The following is a 20,198-nucleotide window of genomic DNA, read 5'->3' on the forward strand; positions in this document are numbered from 1 at the left end:
GTCATTGCTTGCTCAGTTCTTAAGATGTCCATTAAGTTTTTAGCATTATGCCTTTCAAAAGTTTTTAGATCAGTCAATGATGCAACAGAAAACTCTGCTTAAGTCTACCTACAGTTTCAGTTGATAGTTGTTATTTGTACTAAACTGAAATAAAGAGGTATACTTTCACAAACAGTTTCATGAATCCCCCTTTTTGGCATTTTAAACAGGGGTGGGTGTTAAACAGTTCTCCCATTGTTCAGGTGTGAATGGGAAAGAAATGCATGCCTATTGCAAAGGCAATCAAACCAACATTCCCTATTTTGCCATGCTGCCACAAATTAATTGCCCCCCCCTACATACACACACAGTGCTTTTTGCATCTGTCACCAGATAGACAGATTGCATTTACTGGCATCATGTCCACTGTACTATATTACTTATCATTATTAATTTAATTTCTTAAGCACTTACTACCAATAATCATGAGGTGGCAGTATGAAATGCAATGGTATAAAATTTACAAAATTAAAATGACACAACTAGCAATTATTCCAGTGGTTCTCAAACTTTTTTCTCTCAGCCACATTTTCAGATTTTTTTTTCTTGCTCCACACCAAATTTTGCATTGATGAGAAATACACTGGAAACAAAAATAAACAACTCCTAGCAGTGCTTATTTTGTATCATAGAACACAGCTACAGTACAGTACTTCATAATATGATCATGGGATAGCCAGAAAGTATGAAAGAATACAGCTACATAAGACATTAATCATTCCCAAAAATATAATGATAAATGAGCCTGTTACAGATGTAACTTTATACAGTATATACAAACTCAGTGAGAAGTGTGAGCTTGCTATCTTGCAGACACTCGTCATTGCTGACCCAGAAGTGGCTCTGGAATGGGACAAAGGCAGGCTGGGCTTATATGTGCTTTGCAGTAGCACATAGGGGTCAGGAACAGAACCCCTGTGCAAAATGGTCACTATTTGTACTATACTCAGTGCTTTATTCTGGTATTCAACGGTACACCAGTACCAGCACCTCCCCCTCCCCCCCCCAGTACCTTGTGATAAGGTAAATGGGGGGTGGGATGAGCAAGCAAGCAACCATGGCTAAAAGCGGAAAGGATTTGAATAAATGATGCAAAAAATCTGATATACTTATTGGGGGTTCCCTAACCAACAGTACTGCATCAAAAGTGCCAGTGCCCCCTGTATCACAGTGAGTAAATTAATGTTTTAAGAAATTTAAGGCATGTCCTCCCACAACCTACCCCATGTGCTAGCTTTTTTATTTTATTTTTCATTGGGGATAGGATAGGAACCAACATTTCATGAATCTGGGGGAAAAGTAAAACTTAACTGTGGCAAAGTTTATTGGAAGTTGTTGTCTAACTTTAAGACTGCAATGTGTCAGTGCTTAGGTACAGGGTGGAACTTGGCTGTAGACCCTAAATTTCAGAAAATGCAATAAAAATTAATACAGCCCAAGGTGGTAACTTTATTCACCCTTGCATGAATTGCCTCAATGCAAACATGATAATCCCCAAGTCTTGTTGCATTTAAGGAGTAATCTCACTCATCTTTTGGCCTATTTTTGATTGTCCCCTATAGTGTGCTAATACCTTTTTCATTCCGTTAATGGTTTACCGTATTTTTTGCTCTATAAGACTCACTTTTTCCCTCCTAAAAAGTAAGGAGAAATGTGTGTGCGTCTTATGGAGTGAATGCAGGCTGCGCTGCTACCCCAGAAGCCAGAACAGCAAGAGGGATCACTGCTTTCACTGCGCAGCAATCCCTCTTGTTGTTCTGGCTTCTGAGATTCAGAATATATTTTTTCTTGTTTTCCTCCTCCAAAAACTAGGTGCGTCTTATGGTCTGGTGCATCTTATAGAGCGAAAAATACGGTATATTCTCTCTCTCTCTCTCTCTCTCTCTCCACACACACACACACACACACACACACACACTGAACAAGACTAGTTTTAAAATAAGACTAGGGCTTGGCAAGTTCAATTTAAAAAGGTATTGTTTCATATTCTAATTCAGCGTGTCCAAAATGAACACCACATACAGTACCTATCTAAACTTTGTGTTTGATTTTTTTTTAAAAACCCTCATTATGTTGTAGAAGCTACATGATCAAACTACTTATGTGTATCATGGTGGCATATTTTTGAGCAAGCAGCTTGTAACAACGGAAGTACTAGTGTATGGGGCAAATGTGTTTTTGCCACCAATAACGTATAATTACAGTGATGTTATGTCACAGTTTGTTAAACATTTTATGTAACTTCCTGTTGCAACTCTTGAATGTCTGTCTTGAACTTGCCAACTGCCTAACTATATGAGAAGTGGTACATATCTTATGAAGGCAGCTAACGATATGATGGGTGCTGTATTTGTTTCTGACTCAATTTGTGTAATTATTGTATTGCACTACAACTTGACTATCAGTACAATTAAATGTATAAAGGTAGTCATTTATATGTTCTTCATGGACTTGGTGGAGACCCATAACTGGGTACTGTGCCATCTCTGGACCTTTGTAGGGGTGGCACTCATGCTTCACCTTTCATAGGATTGATCTCTCCACATGTTTCCAGTAGCAGAGCAAATGCTCATGTCACAGACACAACTATTGTTTGATTTGTTCAGGTAATCAATTCAACATTATTGATTGTGCATGTAATAGTTATCATGGGCATTCAAACTGGAACTGCTTATGATAGAGGAACTGTGCATTACATAGGTACTGCATCAATGTACTATGTTTCTTTAAAAATATGTTTGTAATTCAAAGCATCATAATTAAGAAACTTGTGATTGCTGCTTTTTTAAAATACAGTGTACTCTAATCTCTGTGTATTAGACATTCTCAATTTCTGATGCTAGCTACATCTTGCCTTACTATACCATACAACTATCTCTGTAGGAAAGGCTGTGCCTCCCCAGACTTGAGCTCCTAAGCGATATATTTTTTGTGATTTAAACATTGTATTTTTAAATTTTAGACCGGCCTGGAACCTCATGGTGAGTAAGCACTCACATTCTGCTTGGCCAGTGCATATAGGGCATTAAAATGGCATGAATATTAATCAGGGAACTTAAACCAAGATAGTGCAGGTTCTTACAGCTCATTTATGTATACATGATAGAATGCTTTGGAATCTTATAAATTCTGTATAAACATAGTCATAGAACAACTTCATTCCAGGGAAACTCAACCCTGGGTAAAGCACAGGAACTCCTGGAGTATCTTGCTGCTCTGAGTTTGGGGTAGTGTGGATGATGATGATGATGATGATGATGCTTTAGTCATAAAAATGACTCGCAAACACAATAACTGCAGTGTACAACCGTCACCATAGTGTTATCAGTTCTGAAGCTTTACAGAACCGTATTACCGAAAAATGGGTCTCTACCCTGAGAATTAGTCCTACAAGTACAGGCAACTCCCATTTTGTTTGAGGCATGTGCAACCGCTGACACATGCACTATTTTTGGCCCTGGAAGGGGGCGGGGTGGGCTTATACGTACCCCGCCAATGCTCTAAATGACCTGGAACACAACCCCCATGCAAATGAGTTGCCTGCATGGGCTTTGTATTGTGTGCACTGTATACAAATTTAAAGTATTGAAAACATGCAAGTTAGTTTGCAAAACCTGTCATCAGTTGTAAGCTGCATTGTAATGCTGTTACTCGTTCAGGTATATTGTTGTTGATCTTTTATACTTATATCCAGAGGATTGTGAGCTGACGTGTGCTTACGCAGCTGGGCTTTCCTGCCACCACCTCAGATCTGCTGCAGTACCCCCAAAAAAGTTTTTTCTGAGACTTGAGAGACCAAACAGGATGTGGGGTGTGGGTGGATGTACAGTTGGAGGACCTCAATGGAAATTGGACACCCCTCATCTTGTGTGAAGTGCATTCTGATTACACAAATGTCTTCTTTGGCCCATCTTGTTTTTTCTTAAGTACTGTATTTAATTCTTGTCCACATAACTATGTAAATATAACAACTCTGGAAGTTTCAATACTACAAGTAACTGTTTATATGGATTATACTATTGACGATAGCTGGTTACAAAAAATACTGCTAACTGTTGACATGCATATTTAAACAAAGCCCTATACTTCTTAGATCTTTAACTTACTACATAAACATATTTTTGAATTGCAAGCTTACAGATTCCATAGCATACTTGACATAAAGGATTCACTATAATTTGTGACAAAATTTCAAATTACATACAGCTGCTTTACTGGGTTTAAAATAATAATAATCTTATGGTCTGCCATTCTCTTGTATCCTATGCTGAGGTGGCTAAAAGGGAACATAAAATATAAACAGGACAAAAACAGAATTAAAAAAGAACTGTGCCCAAGCCAGGGATAAAATAAAACAGGGATGTCCAACTCCCAAGAGACTGTGATCTACTCCCAGAAAAAAAATGTGGCAGTGATCTACCCATTTTTTAGGGGGCCAGGTCAAAGTTGTTGAGCTTTTTTTTAAGGGGGGCACCGAATTTGCAGTCTTTATTTGTTAATGGGAATGCAAAAAAACAGAGCCGGGCAACAATAACTCCATCTTCCATTTTAGCGACCCTGTGCGAATGAATGACACAGCAAGGGGGCGGGGCCGGAAATGCCTGACCAATATCCACCCGGGGGACTGACCAAGTGACCAATATCACCTGGGGATCAAGCTGTCGATCGTGGTCAACTGGTTGGACTTCCCTGAAATAAAGAACCAATTCCTATCAAGCTGCATAAATTTTTATTTGACCATGAAACACTGTTGGAAAGGTTGGGAAGATTACAGTAGGGGTCATCAATGTGGTGTCCTCCAGATGATTTGGGCTACAGCTCCTATCAGCCTCGGCTAACATGGACAGTGGTCAGGGATAATGGAAGTTGTAGTCATTATGTTGTCTGTTATTCATATACTGGTGAAGAAGAGCCCCAGATTTCTGGACTGTCTCTGCCAGCACTTTGCATGTTGAGGTTAAAAGCCATGGTGAACCTAGTAGAATCCCCTAGGATATCATAAACAAATGGCCATGGCATCATGCACACATGGCCCAGTACCACGTTCTGTAGCACATCCTCTGGGAAGGTCCATACAGAGCTCCCAGCACCAATACAAGGTGTGCTGCTTTGGGGAGTACTGGCCACGTTCAGCCACTCAGGAATGCAACCTTGTCAGGGCCTTGTCTTCATATTAAGTGTCTCCCAAATAGCCCAGCTACAGCAGCCTCCTGATAGACAACTGCTTTTACAAGGGGGTACTGGGTCTGGTGTTAAGCTCTGTGCCTCTCCTCATTCCCCTTGTGTCAGCTGCCTCTGCTCACGGCTTGATGGTGTGCTTATGCACAATGTAGTGGCTGTGTTTCTGCATCTGAAATTTGTCCTGCACTCAAGTGTTTCCTGAAAATGCAGGTGTCTAATTGCTCTCTTCCAATGTGATGTTGAGTTATTGGCACTATTTTATGTTTGCCTTTTAATCAATTGCACACCCACTTCGTTGCTACTACTTCCTATTCACTATGCTTTTTCAAATATAAATTATATATATTTTCAGTCTGTTTCAAAAGCAAACTGAATTTGGAGCATATTCTTTTGACAGCCCATCCTAGGACTGTATCCTTGTCCTCTGTAGTCATCTGATTTTTCCCCCCTGTTCTTGCATTCATGGAGGCAGCATACTCTGAGAAAGGTGACTTTACTGATATTGACTTTGAAGAGTACAGTATTTTTACAGGAAAGAAAATTATCCAGACATACCACTTATTCCCTTGCCAGGAGGGATGTAAACTTCACTGCTGTATAGGATCAAATTGCTTGGCTATATTCTGGTAAGGGGGAGAGATTGCTGAGAGCTGCTATAATTAAATTGGTTTTAGGATAAAATAAATGCACGCCTTCAAAACATGCTTGATTATTTTTGCAGCATTTTACTTTGTTTCTCTCTTCCTTAGAGCTATTCTTTGTAGCATGATGTGCACAAATGATCTGTCCTTTCTTTTACCTTCTATTTATATTTACGCTTTGGGTCAAATAGCTTATCTTTGTATGTTTCCATTATCTATGACCAATAGGAAAATGAGTCCCCCTACTCTAATATAATGGCTTGTAAATGTGTAGAACTACCAGTCAAATACAAGGCGTTTTTATTTCTAAGCAGTGGCTTTTGTTGAGTCGCTTCTACCTACTTAGTATCTAGGGAACCAGGATGCATTGGGATGGGAATTGTAACTCATTTCTTGTTGTAAAAGGGAGGTATTCTCCTGCTTTCCTAGAGTTGGCTTTTTTTCTTATCTGCATGGAAAGCAAGCCTCACAGAAGCACTGTGAAGTAGCTGCTAGGGATGTCATCTGAAGATGATTGTTGCTTTGCACCACTGTAGTAGAGCTTGCACAGAGGGAGTGTAACCAGGAGTACAGTATCTTATGATATAGAGGTGTGTTCACTTGATGGCATACTTCAGGCTTGTGGAAAGAGCCCTCTCCCACTGCCACAGATTAAATACCCAGTTTAGATTAATTGCATACTGTGTTTGTTTTGTGCTCCTTATTTCCAGAGTGCATTTTTTAAAAATAAAAAAAAAATCCAATTTATATGGAGAGGATGCTCGCTCCCCCGCTTTGGCAGATCTGCCTCCTACTCGGCTTGTGTTGGCAACTAATTACCTCCTTTGTTTCAAAATTCCTTGGCATCAATGTTACGTTTGAAGTGCTAAATAAATCTTGAGTTATCAAAAGCCTCTTTTCTGCTAGAAAAATGAGAGCATAATATTAGAGCATTACACATACCAAATGTTTCCTGTTCAAGACTAGAATATTAAGTGATGCTTAGGCAACAGTTCAAATTGTGTGTGACAGTGTAATTGGCAGTGAAGCTTCATTAAATGGTTACACAATTTGAGTAATATCTGAATTAGCTTTATAATTAGGAGCTGTAGGTGCTTGTCATGTCACGTTGCCTTAAGTGTGTTGACTGTCTTTAGACTACTAGAAAATACGTTACTATTTCCCTTATTAGCTCTGGCAATAAAATGTGCTACTTAAAGAGGTCCTTTATGCCTCCCTTCATTTTTAAGAAATAGCTCAGGCTAGACCATGGCATATTTTGGATTGTGCTCTTTACTCTTTTCTTACTACTCTTTACTTTCTTTTAAAGAAAGTATTGGTGCTTTCAGTGGCAAACACATTTATAGCCAGGAAATTGGGTGCACACTCTGTAGCATTAAAAACCTCTGAAATTAAGGTTCAGTTTCCTTTAGGTTTCCTTCCAGGCGCTGCAGCGATAGATAAATGAGATTAGACAAGTATAGAGGTGCTGATCTCCTGAAAACAGGATTCAGTTAACAAATCCTGTCCTATACCTAAATCAAGATGCTTGATGGTCATGCTCCTTAATTCAAGAAGTTAGAAGAAAACATAATATTGTTTCAGCTTTATTCTTAAACTATATTCCTATGGTATTCAGCCAGCCAGCATGTTTAGGTGGGTAGAAATGTATCTAATGAACTTGTAATTTCATATTCTTCGAGAGAAACTAAGTAATATACAAAATTTCATTATTGGATGGCTACAAATCTATGGAATGATTTGCAGTCCAGTCTGCTAGCTAGATCAGCCTAGATAGGTACAAAACAGTTATTTTCTTCAGAAAATATTTTGTGAGTATTGTAAGCAAGCATTTGATGTGGGGTTAGGAGGATGTTCATGAAACCTGATTCCAAACTGTTTGGGGGCATTAAAGGGCAAATCAGCACTTTGAACTGGGCCTAGAAATGTATGGGAGCCAATGCAGCCAGTACAATTTGGGGGGGCGCCATGCGAGATCTTGCCTCCCAAAAGCATTTGCACAGCACCCCAAAACATGTATTTTTGGGTGTGGTGACCATGGCCCTGAAAAAGTGTGTCTTTTCGGCTCCATGACCTTGCACGGGTCACATGACTCGCCCTGGAGCACAGACGGGGAAGACCCGCATCCTGCTTTTGGGACTCAGCATGTTGGAGGGGTTTGCCATTTTATGGGAAAATCTGCAGAAACCTTGCTTCAGTCTGGCTTTACCTTTCTTTTTGCTTAACGATGTGTCTTATGTCTTTATGCTGTATTTTTATTTTACAGCATATGGAGAGGACCAAATGTGAACTGTGTTGACAATACCGGATATACTCCATTGCACCATGCTGCTTTGAATGGTCACAAGTAAGCTCCCCATCTGTGAAATAACAATTTGGGTAATTTGGTAGTTTAAAAGTTAAAACCTATGGCAATGTATGTACCATTTCCCTATTGATCCATGTGAACTCTACCATATCTATTGATCCATGTGAATTCCACCATATCTAGCAGATAATAGATCACCAAAGTTACACCTGCTTCGAGACAGCAGTGAGCTGTACTATATTGCTGAGTTTATCACCACTGCGGCCTGAGTGGTGTTTACAGTAATTCTCAATATCAAAATGAGGGGTGGAGGAATTCACACAGGATTGGTCTGCTGAACCTCAACAAGACTGAATCAGTGGCTACTCATATCTCACATTAACTTCATCCGCTAAATGCCAGCCCATATTTCAACCCCTAAGATGCTCTGGCTTTAATTCTGAGAGTATGAAAGAGAGGGCAAGTCACAACTGTAAGGCAGCTCTAAGGAAATTGATTCATACCTTCATACTGTTGCTTCGCGTGTTCCAGATCAAATACCAAAGTAGGGTTTTTTTCAGGGGTGGGGGAGGGTGTCAGGATTCAGTTACTTTTCCTGATAAACTTTGCATATCGATTCCAGTTGGGTGAGAGACTGTTCCACAAATTGGAATTGTAATGTTTAGAGCCAATACATTTGCTTTACGTAATTTAGGTTTCCTCAAGTTTGAACTGTTAAAAACAAATAAACCATTGCTCAAATATCAATGACAATTTACCCCATAGATGCACTTTAGCAAACTCTTGAAGCCTATATCAGCATTCCTAAATACTGTTGTGCTATGCAGATTGTGTGACATCTTCATTATAGGCATATATTCTATTGCTTGCTGGAGTAGTTTATCAAAGCTGAGTTTATGGCAGACTTGAAAATTTCATCCAGTGCTTCTCAAGCCATTTTCTGAACTTTGTCATTGTAGTTCTTAACCCCTCAGAACCTTTTAGTATCTATGTTAGTTGCACTTAACTGCTTTATAGCCCCACTACGCTGCTCCACCTTTCAGCCCAATTCCTGTGCCATTCCCAGCATTAACAAACATTTTACTACCCTCTGAGGCAACTGGACTCACAGCTGTCACTTGCAACCCTCTATCCTATACATAGGCGCCCCCATAGATAGATACTTTGAGGGGGCGGGGCCCCCTCAATTTTCGCAGGGCGTTTGGGTTCTGTCCCCTGGCACCTCGTGACATCACATGTGTGATGTTGCATCAAGCCCCACCCTCATCCTCTGGAGAAGCCGACACCTCTGATTCTATAGCAGTTCCCTCAATTCTATAGCTATGGTACTTACACCTTTGTAACTAATAAGTTATTTAAGACAATTCTCCTTTAGTGCTGCCCACTTCAGTTTGAGAAACACTGATATACCAGTATGTTTTGCTGTTAACTTGATCAGTATTGATCTGCTTACAGTAGGTTTTATGCTCTTAGTGTACATAAATTGTACAAATAAAATTCAAAATATACTAAAGCAGTGAAACACCAGTCTTGTTCAAGCCATTTTGATGCAAGCATAGCTAGGTTGTGAGCATTCAGGAGTTCAGTTGCTTGGATGAGCCTTAGCTCAACTTTAGAGATTAGTACAAACCCCCCTGCACACTCATGTGTAGCTAGAGTGATTAAAATAAATTATTCCAGCCCACTTCCTCCACAATAAGCTCTACTAACTCTCTTCCAGTAAGTGTGCTTTGGATTGCAGCCTTATTTTCTCTGGGTGGAAGGAACTACAAGGCTGCTTTCATTTCTGTGGTTCTAAGCAGTCCGTAACTGAACACCTGAATCCAAAAATATTTTGAAAGCTGAATCTTTTTAGACCGACTTATAAAATGTATTCTCAATCATTTTGCTTATGTATCTTAAATCAGTTTTCTTTTCATTATTGACTCTCATCTAGACTTACTCTAAATATCTCACAACATCATTTCTCCTCCCTACAGGGATGTTGTGGAAGTTCTTTTAAGGAATGATGCATTAACCAACGTGGCCGACTGCAAAGGCTGTTATCCTCTTCATTTGGCAGCTTGGAAAGGAGATGCTGAAATAGTGAAACTACTAATACACCAGGGGCCATCTCACACTAAAGTGAATGAGCAGGTCTGAATATGTTTCTTATTTTCATGCTTTTAATAACCTAATAATATTAGGATTATTCTCCAGGAGAGTGAGAATCTATGATACTCAGCATCTATGAGACTCAGATTTATTCAGGATTTATTGCATGGCAAGGAGTTAAATGTTAAATACTATCTCTATGCAGGAAAACAAATACCTGTCTTGAAAGCTGCACTTCTGGCCGGCCACCTGATTAGAAACTGTGGAAGTAAGCAGTACATGAGCTGCAACATGTGCAGGATGGAAGGATGTTAACCATTGCTTTTCTTCCATTTGCTGGGTAATTTGAAACTTGGTGTAGTTGATGTACCAGTTCCTTTCTGTGTTGGAGCCAATTAAAGTAACCTTAGTCTCCTTTAGTCATGTTTTTGTAGCTGCGCTTAGTTTGTTCTAGTACTTGTGCTTGGCAAGCTAATATTGTGAAGTTCATTATAGTAAAGCTTTCACTTATTCATTATTAACCTACTAAAGAGCAGTGATTCTACTCAAGTGAGAGGGGAATATGTACTTGCCCCAATTTTAAAAATTGCATTCCGATTGACTTGCATCTTCTTTTTAAAAAATTGCTCCATACAACTTATATTTATCCCAGAGAAGCTAGCAGAATTACAAAATTCCTATTAAAAATCCAAATGTCCTTTACACCCCCACTGAACACACAATGAAAATTAAATATATACGTTGGTTAGTTTAGTCTGACTACTGCAGAGAATCAAGTTTTTTTCCTGTTCTAGTTTTTGTGTGGAACACTGGTCTTTGGGGTATTTGTATTCTAATACTGTTGAATTATAACTGGTTGACAAATTTTCTTCAGATTTCTTGCAACTAAGATAGCGTCAAATTAAAAAGGTACTAGTGTTCAAAGAAACTGAAGTACTGGGAATGCCGTGTTCTTTTTTACCAGGCGCTGTTACTGTGGCCTGGCTGGAGGTCGCTCTGTACTGTGGGCAGTGTGTGTGTTTTATCACTGTGGGTGAGACTTAAAGTAATTGAGGATATGCCTTTTGTAAATATTTTCACTTCCAATAGAAAGCATCACCCATGCTGAACCACACAGTGACCACTTCAGCCAGTGTGGACCACATTGCAACTAGGATGTGATGGGCAGCACACTTTGTTCACAATTAAAGATAAAATTCCATGATTGTGGGGGTTTAACAGCTATGAAGTCATGTAGCTTTCTGATGTTTCCCATAAATTGTCTATTATAGGAATACAATCTCTAGTTGAAAAGAAAGTCGGCAGTGCTGTTCAATTGCTGATTAGTAATATTCTTCATATGAAAATAGCTAAATGTGTATGTTAAAATGGCCTTTGATTATATTGTTGGCAAATCTTTTTTTAAAATTTCGGCTGGGCTCATCATGTTCTCAAGCACAGCTGTGATCAATTAGTTTGTTCCAGTCAACAGCATTTAAGTTTATAACACTGTTCACCATTCTCTAGGGTTATTGGAAGGGGCCATATGAAAGTGAATGATCTTGCAATCTGTGGCTAGCATGAGACAAAACATACAAAAAAAGTTAAACAGTGAACTATAAAAGATTGTCATGTAAGGTTTGCATGCTATCTTTAAAATGATGTGCATGGTGCAGTTATTGACAGCTGGAATGGCCATTGTGATTAATTGCTTTTCATTGGAATGAAATATTGTCGTGTTCTGTCATTCCTCCCGTTCAGAGTCACTCACTGCTTTGTTGCTATATCTTGCCCATTTCATCATCACGTTTTCTTTTCCTCTCCTTTTTGTAGAATGCTCTTGAGATCAAAGAACTCAAAAAGTACGGCCCCTTTGACCCCTATATCAATGCCAAGGTGTGTACTTCTCTGCCACTATTTCACTACATCATTTCTCCGCGTTGTATTTTTGTGCTTCTAGGTGCATTATCATCTCGTTGGTTGATGATGCCTACTTGTGAGGTGGGGAGGGTCATGATTGTAAATGCAAACAATTTACTGTGGAATTTATGTTAAGCAGCCTTTGATAGTCTGGATGGGGGAATTCTACTTGATATTTAGGGGGGGGGGTTCCTCCCGTTCTTTGATATTCTGTAGTTGGGATGCTGGTCGGTCCCAGCCGGGATGCAGAATTTCAACAGATGATTTCACAGTGTTTCAGTATTGGCTCCCACATTTCATAAAAAAGGGATAAATAGTGAGAGTACTTGTTCCACACACCACTCTAAACCTAGATTGAGGGTCACAGTGTAGAATTCCAGAATATTTCTGGTAATGGTTGACTGAGAACAACAATACCTGTGTGTGTGTGTATATATATGTATCCTTTCTTGCTTCACTGGTTGCATTGTGGCATCTAACTGTTGCTTTGTCTCAGTCTTGCCTATATCTCACCCTTGCTTCTAGCAGTTCCTCATTTATAAAGTACAAGCATAATTTATGAAACAAAACTTTTGAGAATCATTGAAGGAGATCTGAGGTTACTGCATATGCAGTCCAGTAGTATATTTTGAACCACACTATTTAATTGACTGTTATAATCAAGCTCCAAAGAAATAATATAAAGCAGTCTATTTTGTTTTTTAATACCAGGGTGACTGAGCTCTTCTGTTATACCTACTCAACTACTGTTAAGGGCCATCTAAAACCCTACTGTGCTTCATCTGCATGGCTTTACATACACTAAAATTTGATGGTTTGAAATTAATTGGAAGGCACTTTTGCAAGTAGATTCCTATTACAGGAAATGTGGGATGTAAACTATGCACCAGAGCTTTTAATACAGTATAACCCAATCATTAGTATAGTAAATGACCTACTGTGATAGGAATAATAATGCATAAGTTCTGGTGATTGCATCACTAAATTGCTTGCTTGGACTTTGCCCCTGCCAAGTACCAGTGAGGATTTGGGGGCATTGGTGTTCTTCAGAAACTGTTCTCCCCACTTCCTTGGCACTCATAAAGATTGTATATCACACTCTATGATACATGTAACAGCCTTTCTTATGGGATCGTGAAGAACATGGTGGCCAATATTTGCATCAGCCAGTTGGTTTTCCTGGTGCTCCTGCTCCCATGGGAATTGTCTACAAACAGAGGAAGATGGGAGGCATTTTTTTTTTTGCTAGTTTCCCAGTGTCCCGACTAGAGGGTTGGGAAACCATCTAGAAGAAATGTCGGGAGGGCTTGGACTGCATGAAGGAGGGGAATTTTGTAAAATCTGCTTTCCCTCCATTAGTGGATGTTGCCTTCTGGATCAAAAGCTTTTCTACCTCTGCAGGGGCAGCATTTGGATACAATCCCGGTATTTTAAATAATTAAGGAAGAAGATCAATGGATTTAAACCAACTTTTCTCTTTGGTGATTCATATATTTGGTTACTCAAATAATTAAAATTGGTTTGCAACAAAATAGAGCACTGGGTTGCATCCAACAACGTTGTTTCATTAGCTCATGGAGTTCTACTTGTGCCCTCAACCCTCCAGAGCAGATTTGAAGGGATGCAAGAGGAGAGGAGAAGGAGGGGCAGTTCTGTTGTGCAAGTGGAAGTCCAGAACAACTTTATTTGATACAACCCATTTACACTATCCAGGAGTGTAATCCAAAATATTTGGTCATACAGCCTATGCACCTTTTGCACCACAAAACATAAATCTATGTAGAACAAAGAGGCAATTGTGGAATTGAATTTTGTTTTGGCTCTCTGGACACATGCAAGAACACAAAGCAAGATCATTTACTTGAAGTCTAGCGCTAGGAGCCAAAGAATCATGAAACTGATCCCTTGAGTCTGAGAAGGCTTTAGGCTCTCCCCCCCCCCCGAAGTTGCAATTTTGATATGTTGAGGGAATTTTAACAACAACAGCAATGTCAAAATCCACAAGGCTAACGTAAGTCTCATGTGACGCAAGTCTCCACGGCTTTCAGATGGAAGGACTTGTGGTTACTGAATAGCTGCTTGTCTCCATTAAATGGAAAGTAAATGCCCATGCTGTTTATGGAGTCACAAATTTTCACAACTTGCCATGAAATTTGATGCATTTTATTTGTTTGCTTGTTCTTTTTATATCATGCCCTCCCTCCCATTTGGAGTACAGGGCAGCTTCATATTAGAAATCATTAAATATCCATCTAAGATAAGTGATAGTCATAAAACCATTACATAAGATACAGAAAAGCAACAGTGCAAATGCTAAAGGGACCACATATGAAATATGAAACAAAGCCTGGGGTGAACAATGTTTTGACTTTATATATACAGTAAATATTCACAGTGGGAGCAGACAAAATATCCTCTGGAAAGAAGTTCCATAAATTGGCTTGTGAGAGTATTTTTGCAAAGCCACACTCAACTGATATCAGGTGTGCGGCAGGCAAAAGACATAGCTGGACCAAAAAGGGGTTTGCAGGCACTACTTATAGGGCACTAAGCTCAGGACTTTAAAATTGCTGTGTGGCTCTTCACAACTATCAGCTGATGTCAATGCCTGCAGAGTCATGAGCAGTGTTTTGAAGCTCCAGTGATCAGTTGATTTTTGGGGCTTCAAAGCACCACAGACAGACCTCTACAAGCCATGTTGGTGAAAACTGGTCACCTCGTCATAATGATGTGAGTTGATTGACAGGTGAACAGCCCCACCCACCTGTCAAATTTTACTTGTAGGGGGTTGAGGAGATGAAGATTTGGTCCACTGGCTGGATCCAGTTCCCCACCGCTAGTTAATAGATAGATCCAGCTTCCATGAATTGAACACTTAAAAAGGCATCTAAAAGTTCCGTCTCACCATATGTTATACTGGTTAATTCCATAATTATATATTGTGCATAATTCTATTTCCTTTGTCAGCCCTGAACCCGTTATTAGCGAATTTTATTGGATGACCACAAATTTTGGTACTGTGAGAAATGGGCAGGTTTCTTTGAATCCAGTTTCTCCATGCCATAACTTTACTCATCTATATCATGTTCCACCTCAGTCATTTTTACTCCATACTGAAAAGTCCTTAACACACAATGTACAGAAACTTTACTTACATGAAGTTTTTATTTTATAATGGGGAAATGAATCTCTTGGGGGGGGGGGATTCTAAAGTATTCAATTCTAAAGTGTAACAATTTACTTTTGATGTTTGTGCAATCATTTCTACATTTTAAAAATGAGGTGTAGTGGGACAAATTTTCCAGATAGAGGGGAGGAAATTGCAAATAGTTTCAGGCAAGGGTAGTGTTTGTGGTAAGGGCAGATGTATTGAGTATTCACATATGCGGGCTACTCTGAGTCAAATATGCTTATGCCTATGAAACAGAGGCAGTACGCCTCTGAATACCATATACTGGTAATTGCAGATGAGCAGAGCACTGTTAACGCTCATGTGCTGCTTACAGGCTTCAAAAAGGCATCTGGCTGGTCACTGTGAAAACAGGATGCTGGACTAGGTGGGATATTGGCCTGATGCAGCAGGCCCTTCTTAGGTTCTTACATAACTTTGCATTCCTATGACTTAGTGAACTTTTAGACATAATCAAATTTTAATAAGGTCTTAATGTGCTTTTGAAATCAAGTGACATTTCAAACCTAATCTAGGTCTCTTTAACATGTATAATAAATTAGGAAATTTTAAATAGTAATTTCATTTCTCTATCACAAATATCCTTTGTTAAGCATTCTGTAGGAGCAGAAAAAAACCTAAAACTATAAAAGTCTATTATAAACCTGCACAGAATGTATACAGAAACATTAGAAATATACCATTTTGTATGTCCATCAGTAGTGCTTTCAGTTGTACAGTAGGTTGTCATACAGTGAAAGCTTGCTTCAGTCAGGTTGATTTTCTTCTTCTTGCTTTTTGCTTCCTTCTGGTGGGACTTGCAACAAGTCCATTCATATGTCAAGGAGAAAAAACTTCAAAACCTATTTCCTCCATTTGAAAAAATACTTCAGAGACTTATTTTGACCCTCTCCACATACATGATGTAATGTTCGATCTTGAATGTTATAAAGTACAGTGGTACCTCGGGTTACATACGCTTCAGGTTACAGACTCTGCTAACCCAGAAATATTACCTCAGGTTAAGAACTTTGCTTCAGGATGAGAACAGAAATCGTGCTCTGGTGGCGTGGCGGCAGTGGGAAGCCCCATTAGCTAAAGTGGTGCTTCAAGTTAAGAACAGTTTCAGGTTAAGAACGGACCTCCGGAACGAATTAAGTACTTAACCCGAGGTACCACTGTACAAATGTAGGCCCCTGACAAATAGAGGGTTGTGTCTTTTTTTCCTTTGCTCCAGTCTGCTATATGGCAAGCCACTGCCTTTTTACATGTGAATCCCTTGGTACGGGTTTGGGGGGGTGGGACTGGAACAGGGCAAGAAGCAGAGCAAACATTATTAACCCCCCCCCCCAGTTTTCCCCTTCCCTTTTCATCCCCAACCCACACTTCCTTGTCCCAGTGCAAGTAAGGAGAACCTGCTTCTGTATGCCTATCACTTGTAGGATTAATAATTATGATCTTAAATCAGATGCATTTGATATCTGGAGGCTGCCAGTCAACATTACATTGCTTTCAGTGGAGTGCACACTTGAATGTGCATTGGATGGGCATTCAATTTATTTATTTCTGATCTAGCAAGGGAAATGTATGTTGAAACAAATTTTCTCATGTGTCAGTCTATGTGCACCTTGCATCATGAACTTTGTGGCTGCCTGTTGAAGCCCATTGCTCAAGCCAGAAGTGGTCTGTTTGGCATGTCTCCAGAGTTGGGCTCCAATAATACATACTCTCTCCCAACTGCTATACCTGTCAGGCCCAAGGAAAACAACCCACATGGCACAATGGCTTGTGTGCATGCTATCTGCTGCCAGTAATCAGAGGCAGTATAAAGGGGGCATGTATGCACAGTCCTGACCTGGCAGGTGAGTGGGGGAGATAATTTTAAAGAATAAGTTACCCATCTATATATCTTTAGTGTGTTGGTGTTTTAATATGTAGAGAAGCTACTTCAGATCTCTCCTTTCTTGCTGCTCAGTGTGTTCACTTGTTGTATATGTCTCATTTGAAAATAGCGAGACTGATCTCTAGATTTTTAAAAAATCTCTAGATTTTTTTACAATATGATAGAATGGTTTTTTTTAAAGACTTGCAAACATTTACTCTTAATACTGCAGTACTATTTACTACAGTCAAAGGTTTTAGCAGGTTCCTTAAAGGCAGAAAATCTGAATGTATTAAATTCTGTATTCAGGCTTTCCAGAACTCATAGGGGTCAAAGCTTATTATCTGCTGCAAGGAACACAGTCCTTTACATAAACTCTCTAATTTCCAGCAGCATTAATGCTTGAAATGATTATTCACCCTCATTTCTCCAAGGATAGGAAGCTGCAAGTAGAGAAAGCCTCAGGAAAGGGAAGAACTAACTCTCCAAGGTTTCATGCAGTGGCCTGGGATAAGGTGGGGGTAGAGATCAGGCTCATAACTTGATCTTGCAAGAAGCACACAGGCAGTAGCAGCCAGAAGGTAGAGAAAGAGGAGCATTATATTGTTGATAAAATGCACGAACAGTTCACCTCAGTAGGGCTATTGAAGAGGATGCAACAGTGCATGAAATGTTGGGGTTCCAGTACTCCAGGATCTGCAGTGCTAAAGAGCCTTTCTTTGCCCTGTTATCAGTGGAGACATTCATGTCTATAACAATGAATAAACAGGATTTATCTATACATGTTATATACATTTTCAGCTGACTGTAGTTTATATACCATTAATATGAACGACAGTGACTCTAGATGTGAGCTGATATCAGTAATAGTTAACTAAACTAGATGTCTAGCAGGAGATTGTAGAGATGTAGTCATCCTCAGGGCATGTCATTTTAGAGGGTTAAACTTAATTTTTTCAAATTTCTTCGGGGGGGGGGGTCTTAAAAATATGTTTGTGATTGGAAAACATTTAGCTTGGTAAGTATGTTTGATGAAGAAGCACATGAACTGCTTTTGGAAAACCAAACCTTTTTAATTTTACCTTCTTAAAATGATAGTGCTTTATTGTTTTTATGCTGTATTTTTGTATACTGCTTTGGAATTCTTAAATATTAACTGGTGTTGAAATACTTTTTAATAAATAGATACATTCAAATGAAAGACATTCCCCAACCTTTTACTTTTATGGGGAGCAGGTACAGGAAGAACTTGCTTTTGGCTTCTCAGGCAATCGGGAATATACTAGAGCCATCATTTTTTCGCAGCTCTTTAGAAGAAATTTCTGAAGTTCTTTGAACCTGAGGCTCTCTGACATGAGAAGATAATGCTTTAACTCCATCCGAAAAATTACCATATTTTTCGTCCCATAGGACACTCCGTCCCATAGGATGCACCTAGTTTTTTGGGGGGGAAATAAAGGAAATTTTTCCCCTTTATTTCCCCCCCAAAAAGCAGGTTGGAGAAACCAAACCAGGTCGAGGAACAGCGGGATGGCGGTGCTGCGCCTCCCTGCTGTCCCCCGAGCTTGTGGGGCTGGCCGATGTCTGTCCGGCGCGCGGGGCGCTCTGCTTCAGGGTGCCCTGCTCGCCGGGCGACAGGCTGCTATCCGCAGTGTGGGGAGCCCTGCGGGGAACTCCTGCAGGGCTCCCCATGCTGCGGATGTGTTCCCGAAGCGCCGGGCGCTCTGCTTTCAGGGCGCCCGACACTCCGGGAAGCAGGCTGCTATCCGCAGCCTAGACATCCCTGCGGGACCTCCCGCAGGGCTGCCTAGGCTGCGGATGTGTTCCCGAAGCGCCGGGCGCTCTGCTTTCAGGGCGCCCGACACTCCGGGAAGCAGGCTGCTATCCGCAGCCTAGACATCCCTGAGGGACCTCCCGTAGGGCTGCCTAGGCTGCGGATGTCTTCCTGAAGCCTGGAGAGTGAGAGGGGTCGGTGCGCACCGACCCCTCTCGCTCTCCAAGCTTCAGCGAAAGCCTGCATTCGCCCCATAGGACGCACCCAGATTTCCCCTTCATTTTTGGAGGGGAAAAAGTGCGTCCTATAGGGCGAAAAATACGGTATTCAGTTTTCTGCATTAATCAGCTCTAGCTGATCTGTGAGGCTGAAAGTTAAGTGTCCTTATGGTTTTGGGGTGTGAGGAAATCAGAGACTTAAGATTAGCCTCTTAAGGAGTGGTAACTTCATATTTATTATAAAAATTCCTTCAGAACCAGATGCTGAGCTGGAGTGGAAAACATAATATAGCCGCTTTCCAGAGGCTTAAAAATCTAATCGGAGCTCCTTTTTAAATTAAAAATTCTTATGTGCATCTCAGATGCACCTATATTCTCATATTGTTTATATGCAAATTTAAATGTAAATCGTCTATTGATTAAAAACAGATTAAAATAGGATAATGTAGCTGCCTTAAATATTAATCATACACACCTTCTTTTCTTAGTATCTTCTTGTCTCTTCAATTAATATTAACGTTAACCAGATATTAACAGGGGCATGGAGGGGAAAGACTACAACCACCTCTACGTAATACTAGATGCTGTAAAGTATGCAGAGTAGGATGAAGCCAGCACTTTAGATTTATTTTCCTGATGTTGTTGACTCCTATGGCACATGATATATGATTCATATGTAATGTTCTGTCAAAATACATCAAGATTCTTTGGTATCTGCTCTTAAGTGCTACATCTTAATTATAAACCCTGAGCCATATGCCCTCTCTCTTTATTCCTTGTGAATTTCTGTGCTTGCTCTTAATGTTGCATTACCTCATCTAGTTTCACCTTTGCTATAAATCTCTCCCCCCCCCCCGCAATTCCTCAGCTTGGGCTGTTACTTTGCAATTCATGAGCACTTGTACGCACCCCCGCCCCCAGTTTTTCAGAGTTTTTGCATACGTGTCACTGTTCATATTAATTTCCTTTTTGTTTGCAGCATGCTATTAAACG

At 40.0% G+C, this 20,198-nt stretch overlaps 1 protein-coding gene across 15 annotated transcripts in view; it reads left to right on the forward strand.

Annotated features, from left to right (window-relative positions):
• ANKS1A (ankyrin repeat and sterile alpha motif domain containing 1A) overlaps positions 1 to 20,198 on the forward strand; it is a 124,536-nt gene that overhangs the window by 17,991 nt on the left and 86,347 nt on the right. For 11 of the 15 annotated variants that reach the window (XM_053393064.1, XM_053393054.1, XM_053393052.1 and 8 more), the window contains exons 2-4: positions 8,128 to 8,208; positions 10,149 to 10,305; positions 12,076 to 12,138. Coding sequence is in view for 12 of the 15 variants with exons in the window: in XM_053393054.1 (XP_053249029.1) it covers positions 8,128 to 8,208; positions 10,149 to 10,305; positions 12,076 to 12,138 (301 nt within the window). In the remaining 3 variants the exon portion in view is untranslated. Of the gene's footprint in view, positions 1 to 8,127; positions 8,209 to 10,148; positions 10,306 to 10,468; positions 10,604 to 12,075; positions 12,139 to 20,198 lie in introns of those variants that run through there. The other 4 variants (XM_053393056.1, XM_053393067.1, XM_053393068.1 and 1 more) reach the window with 2 other exon arrangements.

The sequence above is a fragment of the Podarcis raffonei genome, chromosome 6 (genome assembly GCF_027172205.1).
Source record: "Podarcis raffonei isolate rPodRaf1 chromosome 6, rPodRaf1.pri, whole genome shotgun sequence".
Lineage (NCBI taxonomy): Eukaryota > Metazoa > Chordata > Lepidosauria > Squamata > Lacertidae > Podarcis > Podarcis raffonei.